We start from the raw sequence: 20227 nt of genomic DNA, 5'->3' as shown, positions 1-20227 counted from the left end.
CTGTTCCTTGTTATATATGCAAACAAATGTGTGTTGTTTTTGTATAAACTGTCAGAATACCTGGAAACGCAGTCTGCTTCTTGTTTTTTGTCCTTCCTTTTTGCCCATTTTGCATCTAGTGTTGACATCTATGAGCCTGCCCATTGAGCTGTACCGAGCAACCAAATTGTTCTTGAATTGCAGCCATTTCTCAGTGACTGGACAAACATGTGACTGCCAAGTTCACACAATTTTCGGACTATTTGTGATGGGAAAACAAGTGTGAAAGGTTTAAGAGGTTGAAATAGTTCTTCGGACTTTGCTTTGAGAACAAATGTGACAAACCCCCTCTGTATTTGTGGTTTTTTGCTGGTTTGTGAGAATTGTAGCTTCAGTCTTTTCATCCTCCTGACCCTTCATCACTCATAAAACTTCTAGAGTACGATCCTTTCCTATATTTCCCCATACCTCAGTTTTCCTTTCCCTTCCTAATCTGCATCTTTCTATCTCTTCGTCATACTCTCCTGATTTGTCTTTGCCCCCCCTCTTCTCCCTCCCTCCTGTTCTCCCTCTGTAGAGACTGTGAAGGTGAAATCTAATCCATTTTTAATGGAGAGTAATTGTATGAAGATGCGACGTGGTGGGACTGGGGAAAAAAAGAACAGGAGCAAGGTGAAAAGACGAAGGGAAAGAAAAAGCATGTACTGTATGTGTGTTTGGGAGAGGAAGATAAGAGGTGAGAAAAAGAGAGGGAAGATGAAAGGAACAAAGACACTTGGCGGGTCATGTGAGAGCAAGTGTGGGAGAGAGTGAAAGGAAAAGAAAATGAAAGAGCAAAAAAGAAAGGAAAAGTATATGACAGGCACAGACAGATCCACAGTACATATTTTAAGCAAATGGGCTGAAGCTGTTTTTCTGTGTCGTTGTTCGCTAAAGGTTTATATCAGGTCTATCATCACGTCATGTTCAGGTAGAAAAGATTTTCAAAGACACAAACTCACACAGTGAGGCAGTGTAAAAACCAAACTTAGGCAATACTCAGTGAAGCTCATTTTAGTTTTCGTCATGGCTGTGCTATTATTAGTTCAACACAGGTCGCTCCAGAACCATTCATTGAAAGCAGCTTTTAATATAATGTCAGCGCAGTGATTAGAATAATACGATGTTAATCACAGCAAGAGTCATTTATGACTCACTATTTTCATGTTTCCATGTTTCTAACAATCCAATTTAGCATTTTGAATGAGTAACAAGCCTAGCTGTGACTATAACATCCAAAATGCAACATTTAATGCATGTAGTTTAATTTTTCTTCCTAATTTATTTCATCTTTATTAACTCAGACGGTCCCTTGAGATTAAAACTCATATTGTAAACATGGCACACCATTACCAAAAGTACATTACCACAATTATAAACGCATGTTCAAACAGTCAGTAAGAACAACAGGCATATAATGTAGCCACACAATAATTTACCTTTTTTTTCTTCATTATCGGAAAAGTTTACAGGTCTGCGTTTTTCTTTTAAAGGTTACATTAATCAATATTTCTATATTAGCAATGGATCCTTTGACTGTTTGTAATGTGAAAGAGATCACTCTTAACAACAAACTCAAAGGGAATTATCACCAGACTCTGAAGTTTTCCTCATCTCTAAACGGAGGGTTTTAACTTGATTTGGACGCGCCACTTTACTGTTTTGGTTCACGCTCAAAGCTCCCATCAATCACGTTTCAAGATGCAGACAGCTACAAACAGACGCCACCTGCCTAGCACCAAAGAGCAGACAGGCAAAGTAAGCAACTAGCTGGTGAACATGGTGGGGCATTTGGCAGCCAAAGTGCCAGAAATTTCCCTCAGTAAAATAAAACAGGGCTAAAAGGAGAGTAAGTATTTGACTTATTGCCAGGAAGACAGAAACAACCAGATGAATACTAATGTTGCTCTGAGTCTGCTGGATATTTTTTTACACATTTGGAAAACCAACTTTAGAAAGTGATCACATGTCAGTGTCGTGTTTACAGCTTGTACCACTGCCCCTAAAAGGCCCACATATAATTAGCACTGCTTTAAAATGACTGTAACCCCCGAATTGTATGTGTAACAGTTAACTAAGTACACTGCACTTCATCGTAAGTTTTACAGTGGAAGCCGTTTATAGAGGAGATTAAATTTGTTTTTTGTCTAGATGGAAGGCATAAAAGAGTTCATAGCTTTCAGCAGACGCCCATCCTGCATGTCAACTCATGTTTATTTGTAAAGTCAAATATTAATGTACATAAAATGTCTCATTGGGTTTTACACATGCACATCATCAACATTTCCAAACCCAGCCTTGTAGCTGTCTAAGCAGCAAGTGAAAAATTCTTTGGTGCGTGAGAAAAATAATGTGAGAAACCTCTGGAGAGGCAACTCAATCAGAGATTTCCTCTCCACGGATGGCTGGGGGTGCAATTGAAGCCGTCGGTGGTAAAAAAGCAATAACCAAAAATGAAGAGAAAGTTAACAGAAATACACAGTCCAATTCAAACATACTGTAACAAGACCAAAAAAAAGTCCAATAGCACGTCTTCACATTGTTCCAAGTCCAAAGGGACACAGGTGAAGACAGGTCACATACTGTATGCGGTCTAGAAAGCTACCGGATCACTTTTTCAGATACTGAGGAGTGCTGTCAGATACTGAGGAGTGCTGTGATCATATTATTGGCAATTAAATAAGGAAACATTAAACTGCGAGACATTTAGCGGAGTCTAATCTCCACTAGCATGAACTGATTCAGGTCAGCAGCCTGCTCTTCTTTTAAAAATGTCAAATAAATGGATTCAATATGAATCCATTTATAATACACACTTAAAGATGACTAAAATGCCTCAGTAGAAACCCAAAGGAGGAAGACATCTGTTTAGCATATACAAGACAAAGAAGCTCTGAGACACAGCGTGCATTTACACTGAAAATGCTGTGGGCTGATTCAACCTCTCCCTTTTCCTTAGCTTCATCTCCAGCCATCCATCCATCCATCGTCAACCGCTTATCCTGCATACAGGGTCGCGGAGCTTCATCTCCAAATTGTGTTTAAGAAAATTGTTTCAAAATACCACTTATGAGGAAGAGGAAAAGCACACTAAAAAAGACAAAAGGCACCCACTCAGGCCCAAGCCCATTTGTCCCTATTGAAGACGTAAACCTTTAAGAACTGGTCACACATATAAAGCTGCTGGGGTTTTTTTTCCAAGCGTCCCTAATATAGCTGGGCACTGTGTTATTTAGGAAACTTTACTCAAACAGGAGTAAATAAGGTATATCTTAGGGACTGTTTTCAGTGGAGGAGTGGTGGGACAGTAAACTAGAGTGCCCATCGTAAAGTAATGTAATTAGAATGAAGGAGCATGTCACCCAGTGAAACAGTTGCTCAATGATGTGTTTGTAGTGAAAAAAATACTTTGGGTCTTTTCACTGGATCTGTTGACAATAAGAAAAATATGGAATATCTCCAGACTCATCCTGTAAATACAGAGATGAGGAAGATGAAGAAAAAGCGACGACCTGAAACACGGCGAGGGAAAAGACAGCATGTGACGTAGAAAAGATGGTGTTAGCCAGAGAAAGGAGTGAGGGGTGGATGGATTTGGTAAAAGGAGCAGTAACATGTGAGACTGAGCAGTGCCAAGCACCCTGCAATGGCATCAAAACACAAACACACGCATAAACAGCTGCACAAACCTAAATATAGTCCTGCTGGAGAGAGAGAGAGAGACACCGAGAGAGGAGAGGAGGAAGAATCAGCAGGGAGGAGAGGGGAGCGGTGCAGGGTTAAAAGATGACATCATCTCCTTGGTCTTCCTGCTTCTCTCTCATCTTTCCATCACAAGGTACCTCCCTTCTTTTCCTCCCTTGCTCCCTCTCTCCCTACCTCTTCCATCTTTCCCTCCACCCATCAATCTCTCCAAGGCTTTTTCTCTCTCTTAAATGAGCGAGTACAGCTCTAGTCTTTAAATAACAGTTATTCTGTTTGGGGCTGAGTGTATCTGCGTGTGTGTGTGTGTGTGTGTGTGTGTGTGTGTGTGTAACAGAAAGAGAGGACAGCTTCTGTTTTAGCTACCATCCAAGCCGCCTCTGCACCTCTGTCATTAAGCGCACACACATCCACTCATGCTCAATGCACAGACCCAGTGACGCAGAGAGGAAGAGGGGATGGGCAGGGAGGGGAAAGGGGAGAAAGAGACCGAAGAGGATGGAGGCAGATAAAGAAGGAAAGCAATAGAAAGACAGTTATAAATAGTAGAAGGGAGCTACAGCAGCTATCAAAGTCAGGGCAGTATAAATATCACCTTAAGGGGTTTAAGTGACGCGCTTTAAGTTCATCTCCAAATAATCTAATCCTCTAATCCTAATGTGAATAACACATCTACTACTTCACAAACTGCACAGGAAACATGCACAATAAACTATCTATTATCCTGCTTTTGAACAGCCTGATTAGAAAGGGAAAATGAGAAGGGATGCTATCAAGCGTGACTAAACTATATCCCGCTCCCGTCGCCCATCCTCAGATTTTCACCAAGATTGAAGAGTAAACAGCTGTTTACCTGCCAAGAAAGAACAGGACGAATCATCCTGCTGCTTTAAATTAGAACAGGAAATACTTGGAAGTCTTCACTTGGTGATGGTACCGAGAAGAGGTAATGAGACAGGCTGGGTATTAGCATATAACATGTAAATGGAGTTGTATGTGTTGTGTCTGTTACTGGTAATCAAGCCCATCCTACTGACAGAAATAAGGGGGGATGGAAGAGGGTTTTTGTGTTCTCTGCTGAGGATGTCATGCTTTTTATTCCTCTCAGTCAGCCTGTCTGCCTGTCAGCAGGAGATCTCACCAAATTATGAACAGATTTTCATGACATTTGGTGGACAGATTCGTCTTGGGCCAAGGAACAATTCATTATATTTAAATTTTGTACTTACTACAATAACAAAAAGAGAGACCGCTTTGCAACTGCTGGATTTGGAATGTTTTCAGGGTCAAAAAGATCTCAACTAAGACGACAGTGGTGGTGTTTTTTGTGTTCAGTGTCGATGGAAGTGTGTGCTCTGGATACTAATTCTTTAGAAATGTCACAATATCTTTTCTTTCTCAAGGTGATGACCCAACAGAGAAATTATCACCCGACTCCGCAGTTCCCCTCAGCTCTACGGAGAGTTTTAGCATCTTTCAGCTTGTTGGTATTACTTTTACAGCTCGCAACTGTACTGTTTTGGTTCAATCTGTGCTCTCATCAACCTCGTTTCCAGCTGCAGGCAGCTGTTCTCAGAAAAGAAAAAAAACTGTATGCTGCCTGTCCAGCACCAAACAGCAGACAGACTAAATTAGCCACTCTCTGGTGAACATTATGAAGCATTTAGCAGCTATGTTATTATGTAATGTTATTATATGCAGTAAACTATCAGTGCAAAGACTGGTCAGGCGCTTAAAGCCTTTTACTCTTCTCTTTCCCGTTCCTTACACAGAATGGGTGTGCAAACATATTTTCAAAATGCACCTTCACAAAGGAAAAACAATCTCTTATAGGAACAAACCTATACAGAATTAGTTCTGACACCAGTTCCAGCTTTATGAAGCATTGTAGCATCCTTCAGCTCCTTGTTTTGGCTTTACGCAACCTTTTTTGTTTTGTTTTTTTTACCTCAGTTCGTGCTTTCTAACCTAACCTAAAAAGTTAGCATCTAGCTGGTGAACATAGCGGAACAATTAGCAGCTGACAAGCCAGACATTGCCCTTACCAGTTGGTGAAGACCAAAACAGAGCTAAAAGAAGAGTGGATATTGGACATATATAGGCGTGGCGATGGCGCAGACACATGCCTTTGGTGTGAGAGACCCGGGTTCAGTTCCAATGTGACCCTGAGCAAGACACTCATATGACATATATAGCCATTGTAAGTCACTTTGAATAAAAAATGGAACTTAAAATCAAGGTTATACTACCTTACAACGTAATCTCACAGTGTATCAGCTGTCCTGCTAAGTAAGTAAGTAAGTGGTTGTACAAGAGAACTGAACTAACTTCGATTCGCCGATGAAAACTGTGGGATGTGGTTGAAAGCGGTGAAAGTAAAATAGTACGAACCAAAACTATATATAATTTATCAGTTATTTATTCTGTTAACCATGGTGTGCCTTTTGTCTATCTTTGGTCAGGCTACTAAACATCTGACAGACACATCCTCTGACTTCTGTGTGAAGGTACTGTCTCCATATTGTACAGTAGCCTATATTTTAATCTTCAACCCGTCAGTGTTTTATTTCAGCATATTTCATGTGTTGAGTGCTTGCAGACAAACTTCCTCAACAAAGCTCAACAACGTTGACCTTGAGCTGTATTAACTATTTTTTATTGAAGATTATTTTGTTGAAGGAAAAGATTGAACTCATAATTCTACGGGATACTTGCAGGGTCGAAATCAATTTCACCTAAAATTACAAGAATGATGTCCTTGGATTCAGTGTTGATGGAAGTTTGTACTTACTGGCAGACTTTTACTTTTTAATTTGACAACTATCTTTCTGTTCTATTAGAAGACAAGGAGCTTTACAAGTTTAGTTTTATTTTCCAAATTTAGATGGCTACCATCTGAAAAGTATCAATTATTGAAAGTGAAACTCATTACTGGTTAACAATGAAATCTACTACTATCTAAAGACCTTTTGCCTAAAAACAGCATTATATTTTAAAGGGGGTGGATTTCAAAACATGGCAGAAAGTCTTAACATGCTGTATTCAAAGGAGACATAGACAGAAGAGTCCCATTTTCTCTTTAACAAAGGCAGTAGAGAAGGCTAAGTCATGGCAAAAGATTAAGTGGCGCGCTAAGCCCATCTTTAAATAATCCAATGATACTAATAATACACATTTCCACCACACGGCATAATGAACACAGACCAGCTGGGTGTTACAGGCTGTGGTTCATATCTGTATGCTCTGTAGTCTATAATTTATTGTCGCTTACTCTCCCTATAATCAGCAGAGTCACCATCAATAAATAGAATCTTAGTATCAATATAACCGGCTACAGGACATGTGTCCTCTTTTATCTGAAAATCCCAATTCTCCTTGACCGCAGAATGACTTTCAGATATTAAGATTATCATCCGAATGCAATATTTGCTGTGCAAAATTTAGACACAAATTGGAGACTGTTCGTAAACAAATACGAGAGAAGTTTATCCCAGCTGGAGACACCCTCAACATTTGATTAGCAGCTTTGAAACCCTCACTTGTGGAATAATAATCTGTTGGTTTGCAGCATAGCGTATACATCAGGCACGGCGCTTTCCACACTGCTGCTGCTGCTGCTGCTTGTCACACACAAGGAAATTTGATGAATGAAAAAAATGAATGTCCCATCTTCTGGGCCTTGTTTAAGTCTGAGCGTGCTTTTTAAAAAGCTGGTTGTGATTCATTGCAAACATGCGCATATTTTCTGCTTTCAGTATCTCATCCCATCTAAAACAAATCTTCCTCAACAATGTCCTCCAAGACTGATTGGCAACACGTCACCTCTGCATGTCCAGTATTTGATTTTCTTTGTTTGCTTGGCTTCGCACTGCCTCAGTACCACAAGAGCATATTTAATAACAAACACCCACGGAGGTGAATCTTGCGGTGATTCAGTCAGAGCTTATTTGCCCGAGCATCAGTGTTAAGATTCAACTCTTTCTTCAGTGACACAGCAGTGGTTGTGGTTATTGCATCGCTGGCCGTTTCATTACATCGCTTCGCCCGCAATATCCTCTGCCTTTTTTTTTTATCACACCGTCTCTCCTCCTCCCACTGTTACTCCTCCACCTGTCAACTTAATGTTTAGTCATTTCCTCTTTCCTCATCCACTCCATTTTCTTCCTTACCCAGCTCACTTTCTCCCCCCACTATCTCCCTCCCTCTTAATTGATCTGAGACAGTCACAGAGCAAAAACTACCATGCCTTTTGTAACCCAACACCAAGCCCATCCAGCTGGCCTCTCCCTTACACACACACACACACACACAGTCAGTCAATCTCCTACATACAATCTGTTTGAGGAAGAGACTGTTTTACAGCAAACAGCATGTTTAAAAAAGAGCCAGTCGTACATTCATTATTATAATGTGGACAAACACACATGCTGGACAATCACAAAGAAAACATAAGCAAACAAGCCTCTCATGCAGGTTATTGCGTGACCTAAATGATCTGAGTTTATGTTACATGTTGCATAGGCAATATGACATTTTTGACAAGTACAGTATGACATTGTGGCCTAAGGAAACAGAATTATATCTAAGCAGGAAAATCTATGTGAAATACGTTGGGCTATTTGTCAGAGCAGCTACTTTTGGCTATTTTTACCAAATGAATCACTATGTCTGCAGCATACAGTATACTACAATAGTTTAAAAGGAAAGTAAATGCAGTCTTCCTGCTACAAATAAGTCTAGTCTGATAATTCTTTCATTCAAAAGCAATAAAATGTACCTTTGCTCAAACACACACTGAGGTGTTTTGCTGTTACAGCCTTATTTGGTCTTGTATGTCCAGTAACTTGTGGTGGATAATGTTTCCTAATATTTGCAAATTTTAGGTGCAATTAATATTTCTGTAAAATGAATAATGCTGGATCATTTAGTTGACTCTAACAGCACCGCCCTCCTTCCCTTCCTGTCCTTTGCAGTGGTGTGCACTGGAGGTGGCATCGGGACTTGTGGGGCCAATCAACTGGGCAAGCTGGTGAGGAAGGCCAGCTCAGTGCGGATGGAAGCGGACAGTTTTGAGACAGTGACTGAGAGGAGGATGAGAGGGAAGCGGGAAGCCATCATGGACAACTCCTTGCCTCCTCTCGATGCTGAGCTGAGGCAGCTCAGGAGCACGTTCAGCCACAGACTTATCCAGCCCCAAGCCTCAAAGCACCTATTTGCTCATTTGTACTATCTGCCATCAGACTCCACAACAGCACAGCACCCAGCAATCTCTCTGATTACCAACTCTAATGTATAATATTTTGTTTTCTTTTAAATCACACTACATTCCTGTGCTGCTGTGTCAATCTGAATATCCCCTACGGCGATTAATAAAGGACTTATCTTCTCAACTTTGCTTTTACTGTATTTTATCATTTACCCCTATCCAATCATTGTCATGTGTGTCAACGTTTTTTCGCAAACATACATACGTTTGCTTCGACAATTTTGTAACTGTAACAGAACACAGTTAGCACTGTTAGCATTTCTCAATGAAACTAACAAAAGAATATACATCTTTTCTAAAAGCCTGGTCTAACCAGAAAGGGCACAGCAAACTTCATTCTTAAGTCTCTGCAAACTATGTGGTTCTAGCTTGGTGACATGACTACTGGCATGGTTAGTTGTGTAGCCAGAGCTAACCACTAACACACAAGCCAGTCAAGGTTGCTAACTGTCATATGGCGTATTTGTAAGAGCTCCTGTCTCATAAGGAGGGTTTTATCCAAACGGATGGCGCAATACAGCTAATGTGCAACAATAGCTTCCTCTACTTTCGGCTCCACATTCCCTCAAGGGTCGTTGTCAGGGCAGTTTGCTATTGGCCTGCATGTCAACTTTGTTCACCAAAGCTGGGCTTGACACGAAAGACTCACACAATTTATTTCAGACCTGCCGGCCAACACACTGGTCGTGGTGATTTTATTGAAATTAATTAATTTTGATGGGAAATGTTGCTGTCTTGTGACCACTCCTTCATAGTGAAAAAGTAAAAGTGAGAATTTTATGAAATTTTATTTTAAAATTCAAAGAGGTGTTCAATTAAATAGTGGTTTAGGAAATGTGAGACGTTGTCAGAACAAATCAGATTTGCAGTTAACAGCTACAGTGTTTTCCCACCTTTATTAAGCTGGTCCAGCAGGTCCTCAAAATGATAACCTCACTTATTATATTTTATTATTATATTATATTTTATGAGGTGGTCTTTAAGATTTCATAACACTCATGTCTGATGGCATGTTTTCCTTCTAATCCCATCCCATCATTGTTAAAATGGCCCATTTTTGTGTATATTATGAAACACAAGCAGTAGTGTATTTTTGTTTTTTCACAGACAGCAGTGGGAGCATTTTAAATGCATTTCCTGTCATTGCATAGAAACAGAAGGCTTGCGAAATGTTTACATGCTGTAGTCCAGGAAACCCTACTGGTCTGCAATAGAAATCATCCTTTCTGCTTTTAAGAATGAGTATAAGAACATAAAGGGATACTTCACATTACTACTTCACCTAAAATGTCTGACAACATTTAATTCTTCCACTTATCTCACTCTGGTTCAACTCACCATCTGTTAAACTGTACAACAAAGCCTGATTCAATTACACTGACTGTAGTGCTTATCAAATCTCTGCCGGGTGTTTCGTGGCTTTTAGAGATTCTTTAATGCTGAAGCCAACCGGCAGGCTGGGTTTTGTGCAGGTATGAGAGGTCACGCAGCATCCTTTAGGGTCTGACATAGTTTTTTGAAGCCACTCAGCAGCCCTTTGAAAAGCCACTACAGCTCACAGCCACTGATGGAAACATCAAGGACAGAAACCATCATGCATGGCTATATCAGCTAAATAAGTAAATGTGCATTTTGATGTATGGATATTTATTTTGCTCGTTAAAATATGGGGGCAGTGGTGCAGTGGTTAGCACTGTACACTGTACACACTGTACACAGCAAGAAGGTTGTGGGTCCAAACCCCAGTTGCCCCAGCCTTTCTGTGCGGAGTTTGCATGTTGTCCGCATGTATTCTCTCCGGGTTCCTCCCACCGTCTTAAGACAGGCAGGCTAGGTTAATTGGTGTCTCTAAATTGCCCTCAGGTGTGGATGTGAGTGTAAGTAGTTGTCTATCTATATGTGGCCCTGCGATGGACTGGCGACCTGTCCAGGGTGTGTCAGTTGACGGATGGTTGGTTAAAATAGGATTAGACATGCTGGCAGGGTCAGTTCTTCCTATAGGCGACATAGGCAGTATTTGAAGGCGCCATCCCACGAGGGATGCCAAAATTGAGCCCAGAAATAAAAGTTAATTAGTGAGCATTATATGTGAAGAGCAAGACACTGAAGAAAATGAAAAGGCTTTGCTTTTTGTCATGCTAACATCATGTCATCTTGCTAATTGGCTAATGTAAGCTAGCCATGGAGTTCACTTTACAGTAATTTGCGTCAATTTCATTGTGTCATGGAAATTTAAATTTGCACCGAGGTGCAAAGCTGGATCAGCACAGAGCTGCGTGAGCAGTATACACTGTGTAGCTGTACATGTACTGTATGTAATTCGCATTTTGCCATAATTAAATGAATTGTTTAGAAAAAAATCATCATCATCATTTTTTAAAATGTTGATAATACACATTTTTGTTAGCATAAAATTTACCATTTTAGATAGCTAATACTTATATTCTTAAATATCTGGGACCATTACCGGCTGCATCGAATGATGAGGAACAGCCAGATGAGCCTGTGAAGGCTCTCCCAGGTGAGTGTAATGTGTCAATGTATGTTCCTGATAATAAATAATTTAATGTAATAAAGACAATATGTTGCACCATGTCTAATGTAGCCAATACATTTGTGTTCTCTATATATTTATTGACCCAGAACCACTTGAAGGATCTTCAGAACAGCCTGCTGCTCATCCTGATTGCACCACTGATTGCACAGATTTCACACTCTTCTCAGGTGTGCCACATGAATGAAAAGAGTTTTAGCTATAAGCATAATTATTCTCATGTATTTCTTTGTTTCAGTGTATATGTATATACTGTATACATAATATACTATATACAGTGGGAGCTAGCTAAGATGTTTATTTGATTTCTTATAAGTTCTTATTGTTTATGATAAATTTACGTGGTGTACTTTTGATGTAGGGCAGTGTAGAATTGATTCCTAGAAAGTCTTTTGAGGGGGGCACCAGAGGGAGCTTGCCTAGGGCACCAAATGTACTAAGTCCAGCCCTGCATGATGGTGTTGGTTTGTATGCTGAAGGTTGTTTGCATAAAACATCTATCTATTAATTACTTGATGTGCATGCGTTCCCATTAATGATTTTCTGTTGTTTTGCTGTTTTCAGGATTCAGCACCCAGATAAGCGTACTGGAGCAGAATGTGTTCATTTTCAAAACAGCAATTAGGCCGGCTCCTGTTCAGCAGCTCTGCTGCTTTCACATTGGTGTGGGAGATAATAAACAACTAGGTATTAATTTTTGATGAGAAGAAATCCAACACCACAGTTGACTGTAAGAAACAGCTGTGGTAAAGATTTGACAATTTCATTTTTTTTTACTTCATCTGGTGCTGTTTTCCAGATCAGATGGTGCGCCTGACAAAATTAATTTTTTCTTTTAACTAGGACAACAAAACTAGAGCCTCTCTCGTGACACACAGTTTACAGGAATAGTTTTAGTATGATCATCTTGTGACTTCCAAATACAGATACATGTTTACTAATGGCCTCATTTTAAATTTAGGAAATGAGGCACATTGTGGGGATATCTTTATAAAACAAGTACACCATGACCCGTCTGACGTATTGGGTCTCCTTTCATGTCAGCTTAGGTCTTTACCATTTACTGTAGTTGAAAATGCAATGTGTGCTTAGTAAAACTATTCAGCAGAGTGTGCCACAGGGCGAGCTGAGCATAAAGTCTATTTTGTGTGTTTTCTCTCAGAGCGCCTGCTGAGGTAGCTGCTGGCTGCAAGATCTCAAGATAGACCAGAAAATGTCCCATGATCACCCTGCATAAAATCATGCAGTGCCTCAGTAAGATTTCATTCTCACTTTGCTCAGAATAGAATCACTGATCTACCACATAGTAAAACCCCTCAAATGTCAAACCTCTTCCTAAACTACATCCATTATCATGGTAATTTGCTATCAGGATCACATTAGTATTAGTAATTACATTTCTCTGCACAGTGATAATATGTCTACCTGCAGTGAAGGTGTTTTTACTTATGGTGACAGAGCTCCTACTTGCAGTGATGTAATTACATTTCTACCTATTCATCACCTACTGATGAATCACTGTTGCTGTTTCCACACACCGCGACGCTGCTTCTGCTATGATTTTTCTATGGTAATGATGTTTCTACCTGTCGTCATGACATTTACATGTAATGACTTTGACCTGTGGTGGTGAGGTTTACGTCCTTGCTGATGACAGGTAAAAAACCTCAAGTGGACACTTTTTTTCACAAATACTGTCACACTGTGTAGAATGTATTTTCACCTGGATGACTCATCCTTACTGTAAGTCAAATCAAAAAGCAAGCCTAATGGTTCGGCAAAGCTGATTGCATTCTGACTGTAGTGCATGCTGAGTGCATAACTTGTGTTTTTCATTATACAGATAAGATTCAGATGCATTTTAACATCCAGTGTAGGGAGAGGGCAGCAGAGGAAGAGGTGGAAAGGTCTACAAATGAACTACCGAGGCATTTGAAACCAATCATATCTCAAGGTCAAAAGCAAAGCATCTAGTCTTGCTTGTTTGCAGGATCCTCTACTACTGATAGACAGAGACAGTTGGTTCAATAATCATCTTGTGTTTAAATGAAATATCGTCCTGAACCGCATTTGTGTATAATTGTCTTTGTTGTGTGAACCAGATGTAAATCTTAATCATAACTTTGTTTATCTGCTGACTAGATGTTGGGCAGGAATGTGACCTTAGTCTGGTTAGCCTGCCAGCAACAGCACAACACCCATGACCAGGAAGCCTGGTGTCTGTAGCCCCAGGGGAGAGCATCGCAGCTGGGAAGGAGTGCTGAGCAAACAGCCTGTTCTCTGGTAAGACAGAGAGCTGCAGTGTAACTGAAGACATGGAGGAGGACAACCAGGAGAAAGCCAAGGACCAACTCAATAATCAACTCGGAAAAATCCACAACAAATAGCATCTGATATGATAAGCTATGAAGCATATTAGGTTTTACAGAAGTTTGGCAAATTCATGCCATTATAAAAGCAAGGGTAACATCATGGCAGAATCTTATCAACACGTCCAAGGCACAATGAATGCATGTTTTACAAAACACAACCTGATACTTGTTCTCAGCAGTACCTCAGTTGTCCAGAGTGGTTAGCTCTACTGGGATAATTTCCAGAACCATTAACACCCAGCGGGATTGGCTCCAGCCCCCCCCTATCCTGTACGCAGGATAAGCGGTTGATGATGGATGGATGGATGGATGGATGGATTAACACCCAGCACCATCTTTACTGGACACCACCCTCCTTGGTGGCTCTGTAACTGTGTGATAGGAGATATTAAATATTTCAATTTGCCAAGGTCCCAGAGAAACACTAAGTTTATTGAGTCCTGGTGCCTCTCTGTGACTTAATCATCATCTCATTTGGGGCCATGTCTGAAAAATCTCAGCAGTACTTAAATTTTTTCAAGACCACGCGAAATGTAGCGACTGCTACTAGTGGTAAAGACAGTGACCAATCTCCATTTTTTAAGAGTTAAGTTTGTAGTCCAATAAACAACGCAAATGCTTGCTGAAAGGCCAGGTTGGGTTGGCAGTTCAGAGAAGACCAACTGTTTCTGCATCCAAACAGGCTTTAGAAGGGCGCTGTGCTTTCATGAAATAGACCTTGAAGGAATAACTCACCATAAATTCTGTGTTTGAAACATGTCCGTCCACAGGTATACACATAAACCGTCCACTGCAGTTTGGAGTGCAGCAATGGTCCAAGAACACAGTGTCCGGAAAGGGGTGAAAAGCCTGTTCATGTGTATGTGTTTGCTGCAGGCCTGTGGCCAAGCATGAATACACTGTAAAGGGGATTACAGGGACCCTGTATCCTTCACCCTCGATCTTTTGATTAATTGGTTGCCTTGACCATCCGTGCCTGTCTTTTTATTGGTTGGTTTAGTGTTCCAGATCAGTTCACTCTTTGGCATCACGAGGATAGTTTTTGTTTCTCACCTTAAGATCAACATATCCATGCTCCCTAAATAAAATCCTTCACATGTACTTTACTGCAACTTAGGTGTGCCTGCTGTACCTCACTTCAGTGCATAACAGCTAACTGTATGCAGAGAAAAATTGGAAACACTCATGTTACTATGATGTGACACTAAACCCCTTTAGAGAAACTGCTGGGGGTTCAGTAAGGCAGATGTTTGCTTACGTAAGGGTTGAACCAGACTGCTCCAGCTGTCTGTATTTCCAATTTGATTGACTATCACAAATAAAAGGGCTGCTTACAAATAGCGTTGAAGAATGACACGAGATGAGACCATTTTTAAACTCTTGGACTTCAACCCTCCCAAAAACTTTTGAGAAATAAAAACTACATAGTTTCTGCTAAAAACAAGGATTCTCTGAGTTCCCAAAAAACATTAACATTAAGGAGATACAAGTCTCGTTGTAAATGAAAACGTCCAGTGTCGCATTTTAAAGATTCACACTACACATCTATCCACTACCCTGACTTCCAGACACGTTATGTCCACCTGCCAGCAAATCAAATGAGAAATCATTTGAGATGTTGAATTGTTCCTAGAGACTTCTAGGGAAACTGGGCCGCATTTAGCAGAGGAACTGATCAGAACTTGTTTTTGTTCTTTCAAACTTCTATAAACCTGCCTCATGTACTCAAACTACAAAAACATCTTGTGTGCCTTGTCTTGTTGTCCCTTTTACAAAAAAGTTATTTTTAAAGGCTGATCTATTTCACTCCCTATTGATGACAGATCTGCAAAGATGCAAGCTGTGTGTGCACTGCATCCTGATCAACTGAGGCTACTGCTGATTGGGAAATAAGTATCTCAAAGATCGGGCAAAAGCTAGATTAGCTATACTGAAATCTTACCGTACCCCATACATAACACATGGCAGATGCACAAAACTTCTGCACAACAACTGACCAATTAATTTAAGACCAGAACCAACCAACTGAAAAAAAAAACCTGCCAAGTACTGAACTGGTGACTTCAAAGAAAAATATTCCTTCAGATACACTGTTGGATAACAATTAATGATGCTCAGTGCATTCCAGTCAGTAATCTGTGAACATTTTCTGTAGTTGTCTAGGTCCAGGTTGGATGGTGGATTTTACTTTGCTGCTTACCAGCCTTTTCTTTTGTCACATCTTCTTCACTGTTATATGCCATGCCTTCCTGTGTCTCTTATGTTTCACATCCAGACTGAAACTGTGAACAGGAATGAAGCTTTGCTGAGGGCTTAAAGTGAAAGAGATGTGCCGTTGTTAACAGGAGGAGTTCAAATTAACAATGGGAATGTGATTCCCTGGAGGGCAAAACACACAAGTCTGTCTACACTTGGCCTACATACTGGCCGTTACAGACTTCCCCACACCAGGCTTTTCTCCTGCGCTGGTGCTGCAGGATCTTACTATCAGCTCCCCCTGGGGTTCCAGAAACAGTGCCGCAGCGGTGCAGCAGCCATGTGATAACTGGGACTTCCGTCTATGAAGGCTACAGCACGTATGCACAGAGAGAGGTCTGAACCTAACGGGGCTGTAAAGTTGCAATGAAAACCCTCCATCATCGTGCTGCACACACCCCTCGCTCACGGGCCTGAAAGGAAGTCGAAGCCAGGGAAATGAGGTGTAAAACCACGTGAGAGCAGACACGCATCCAATGCGCACCTCATACCATCTCTAAAAGCAGAGAGGTGCTCTCTTCATAGAGGGTTAATGGGAAGAGATTGCAGGCTACATGAAAGGGGGAGTAACCTTATAAAGAGGGGTCAGAGCAGAGGCATGGGGACGTGTGCAAGCTGTGACAATGTCTTAGAAAGAAAGAGAAAGAAGACATGCAAGGTGAGAAAGAGGCGCAGATAAATAGATTGAGATAGAACAGCTCTTGAGAAAGCAAATATCGAAAAAGGTGAAGGAACGTGAAGGTCTTGTTTGCTGTGTGAAGGAAAAGCTACAAAAATATTGATTCGGACATCTCTGATGCGCACTCACAGTCCAAACACAAAGTCTAGCAAGAAAATATCTTTTAGGGGTTAAAGCGAGTGCGCTAAAACGTGGCGTAGCAGTAGCACAAGTATAGGAGAGCCATGATGTCAGCGAACTGACTCAGTGATGTCAGGTCTGCTAACATTAGCCACTAAAGGCTACTGGTCGTACCAGATTAAGTAGCAGCAAAACCTCTGAGTATATTGATTTAACCAAGGGTGCGTTTTATTTCTTATGAATAAAATTGTAATCATAAGAGGAAGAATGCGTGATTTCTTCATTCAGAAAATACATACAGTAGTTTAACCATGAATACGCCATCATTCTCCATCTTTAGGCAATTCTACCAACAGTGAGTACCATTTCATGATAGGTCCGTTTCTTTTTGCCCACTACCCGTGCTGATGTTTACCCTCGGGGTGCAAATCACTATTATTTTTATTATGGATTCATCTGTCAGTTGTTTTTTTTGATTAATCAATAAGAAAAGGGAGAAAATTGCTCAACCCAATTGCCCAGAGCCCAAGGTGACATCTTAAAATGTCTTATTTTGTTGACCAACTGTCCAAAACACAAAGCTCTTCCATTAACAACTATAATAAACAGAGAAAACCTGCACATTCTCACATTTGAGAAGCTGGAACCAGAAAAAAATTGCTTCATAAATTGCCCTAAATCATACAAAAATTGCTGCCGTTTAGGTTTCTGTCAGTTGACTAACTGATTAATCAATGAACGCTTTCAGTTCTTGTTTATTAATGTAGCTATTACTATCCAGGCCTGCATGTACTTGCAGCATCATGCCTTCATTCTGAGAAAATCTTTGAACAAGCTCACATCAAATCAAAGTGGCCTCTGTGTTGGAACAGCAGCTCTGGGATCAGAGCTCTGGCACCAGACCTGCAAGTAGTGCAGCTCTGACTGCCTTTATGAGGCATGTGAATGTCAAGATCTTTACATAGCCACAATTTGTGCAAGTGTGTATTTTGTATTGTGTGTATTTTTGTTTGAGGTGTATCTAATGAGGCAGTTAAGAAGCTCTTACTCTCAACAGAGGTCTGTCAAGGGAAGAGGCCTCATAATGGAGAGGTGCTTCTCCCATTTCCCCATCAACCAGTCACACAGATGTTTGATGGTACTGTGTTTTAATGAGTGTGTAAGTGACCAACGTCAAGCTCACTGATGCTGCATACATGAATGTCAACTTGAGCGTTTGGACAAACACATTCTTAGCATATTTTTTTCAAATAACACAACTTAACTTTCATAATCCATTAAAAAAAACTCTGTCTTAGTTGTAAATTCTTTTGTGAAACCTGCATATTGAAATATCGGTAGGTAGGTATTGGAGATAACATGATAGCATGTTGAGTTGATGTCTGTTCCAAAAAATGTGGAAAACTGAAATTGTTCTATTCACTTTGATCCTCATCTGCTTCCGCAATAACCTCAATTCTTCAATATCAAAAGGTGCAGAAGAAGCCTACATTTTTTCAATTCATTGCATACAATGTGACAGAAAATGTAGCCTATATAATACCATTTTAATCATTTCTTTCAGTCATTTTTCAAACAGAAATACCCAAATAAAAGCCAGCATCTCAGCTTCTCCGATAAAAGGATTTGCTGTTCTTCCTGTGTTAAATCATTGTAAACTGAGTTTCTTTGGGTCTCGGCCTGTTGGTCGGACAAAAGACGTTATCTGAAGACGTCACCTTGGACACTGGGCTGGACATCTTTCGCTGTGTTCTGATTTTTGGTTGACAAGATGATTCAAGCCAAAGGAAATAATTGTTAGTTGCAGCCCTTGAAACAGAATATTCCAACAACAGGCCTTAAAAAAAAAAAAACTGGCTCTTGTCAGACATTAAATCAAAGCCATTGCTGTCACCTCTTTCATATAGAGCGGACAAGGGCAGGGAGGACAATATGTTTCAGAGGACAGTATCTATAGAAAATACACTAGGCCTACATCAGTGGAGCTACTGATCAATGGGTGTCTTATGTAAAGTCAGGAAATGGCTTTCACTTTCATCTAGTGAGTTCATGGTGACCTTCTTGGACTTCTCATCCTTTGTGGTAGGCCTGTCACTGTAATATATGTTTCTGACATTGACCCGTGGCTGCTACCTTAAAGCAGTGTCTCACCTTTGAGCAGGGGCAGCGGGGTGAGCTCCACCTGGGAGCTCTGGTAGCGGAACTGGGACGAGCTGTGGGACCTCCTCTGCCGGGCTCTGCGCATCGACCTCCGCGGGAAGCCGTCCACCTTCTCCGCGGACGGTACCGAGAAGCTGGTGGTCGGCGAGGACGGGCTGGTCGGAGGCAGCTTGGTCGTCTCCATGGTGGCTGTAGATGTAGATGGCGGTGGTGCGTGCGTGCCTTTGCGTGTGTGAGTGCGTAAAGGTTGCGTTTAAGAGGATGTATGGGTGAATGGAGGAGAGGATGGAGGAGTGGGTGGCTTTCTGAATCACAAATTATCAATTGATCAGTATGAATAGACGCTCAGGAGGGGGGAGAAGGAGGAGAGGGGGGAGAGATAAAGGGGGGAGAAGGAGCAGAGGCGGAGGAAAGGTGAGGAGAGATATTTTCTGGATGCCCAGTCCCGTGCTGTGCGCCTCGCAGTCTCTATCAGAGCCGGACTGGAAAAGGCAGCAGCAGCATCCCTGAATCTTCTGTTTTTCACGCACAGATCAAAAATCACTTGTTTATCATCCCCGTGGAGAAGTAGCCTGTGCAGCTACCAGATGATGCTCAGACAGGCGCGTCTCCTCACACACACACACACACGCGCGCGCGCACACACGCACGCCTCTCTGCTGCTGTATTGGCGTCACACACACACACACACACACACACTAAGTCATCGGCCTGTATGTGGATATTTATTTCTATAACTGATCTCACACAGCTCCTTATGTAAAGAAACCACTGCACTCAAGCACCGACGAATCTCCTCCTGCTTATCCAGATCAAAACAAACAAACCAACGGACCCCAGGTCAGTTTAGCCTATAGGCTAGTGTATACTCCTCGATGATGCTCCTTATCAGTAAAATCAGTGATCGGTCCTGACGGTGGATGATGATATGATCATAAAACCATCAATCTGGGCCCACTTCGGCTGCCGCATCACTGTTGTCCTTCTCGCTCGTTTTTAACGGACCCTCTTCATACCGTATTGAAACGGCCGCACCTGCTTATTTTGATTTTTTTTGTTTTTGGTCAGAGGTGGAGAGTTGTTCTCGTCGCGGTTTATAC

General features: G+C 41.2%; 1 protein-coding gene and 1 long non-coding RNA gene across 2 annotated transcripts in view; one reads left to right on the top strand and one right to left on the bottom strand.

Moving 5' to 3' along the window:
• ppp2r5b (protein phosphatase 2, regulatory subunit B', beta) overlaps window positions 1-20180 on the bottom strand; it is a 43499-nt gene extending 23319 nt beyond the window's left edge. Inside the window, exon 1 of the mRNA XM_046065406.1 lies at window positions 19119-20180. Coding sequence (XP_045921362.1) covers window positions 19119-19311 — 193 coding nt within the window. The 5' untranslated portion in view covers window positions 19312-20180. The remainder of the gene's footprint in view (window positions 1-19118) is intronic.
• LOC123980853 lies at window positions 12105-14229 on the top strand. Its single transcript, XR_006827571.1, has 3 exons — window positions 12105-12227; window positions 12703-12794; window positions 13683-14229. It is a non-coding gene; the product is annotated as an uncharacterized LOC123980853 (long non-coding RNA).
• Window positions 20181-20227: the final 47 nt, after the last annotated feature.

Source organism: Micropterus dolomieu, linkage group LG12 (assembly GCF_021292245.1).
Source record: "Micropterus dolomieu isolate WLL.071019.BEF.003 ecotype Adirondacks linkage group LG12, ASM2129224v1, whole genome shotgun sequence".
Lineage (NCBI taxonomy): Eukaryota > Metazoa > Chordata > Actinopteri > Centrarchiformes > Centrarchidae > Micropterus > Micropterus dolomieu.
The sequence above is the reverse complement of the archived record's forward strand: the minus strand, read 5'-3'. Positions and strand labels throughout refer to the sequence as shown.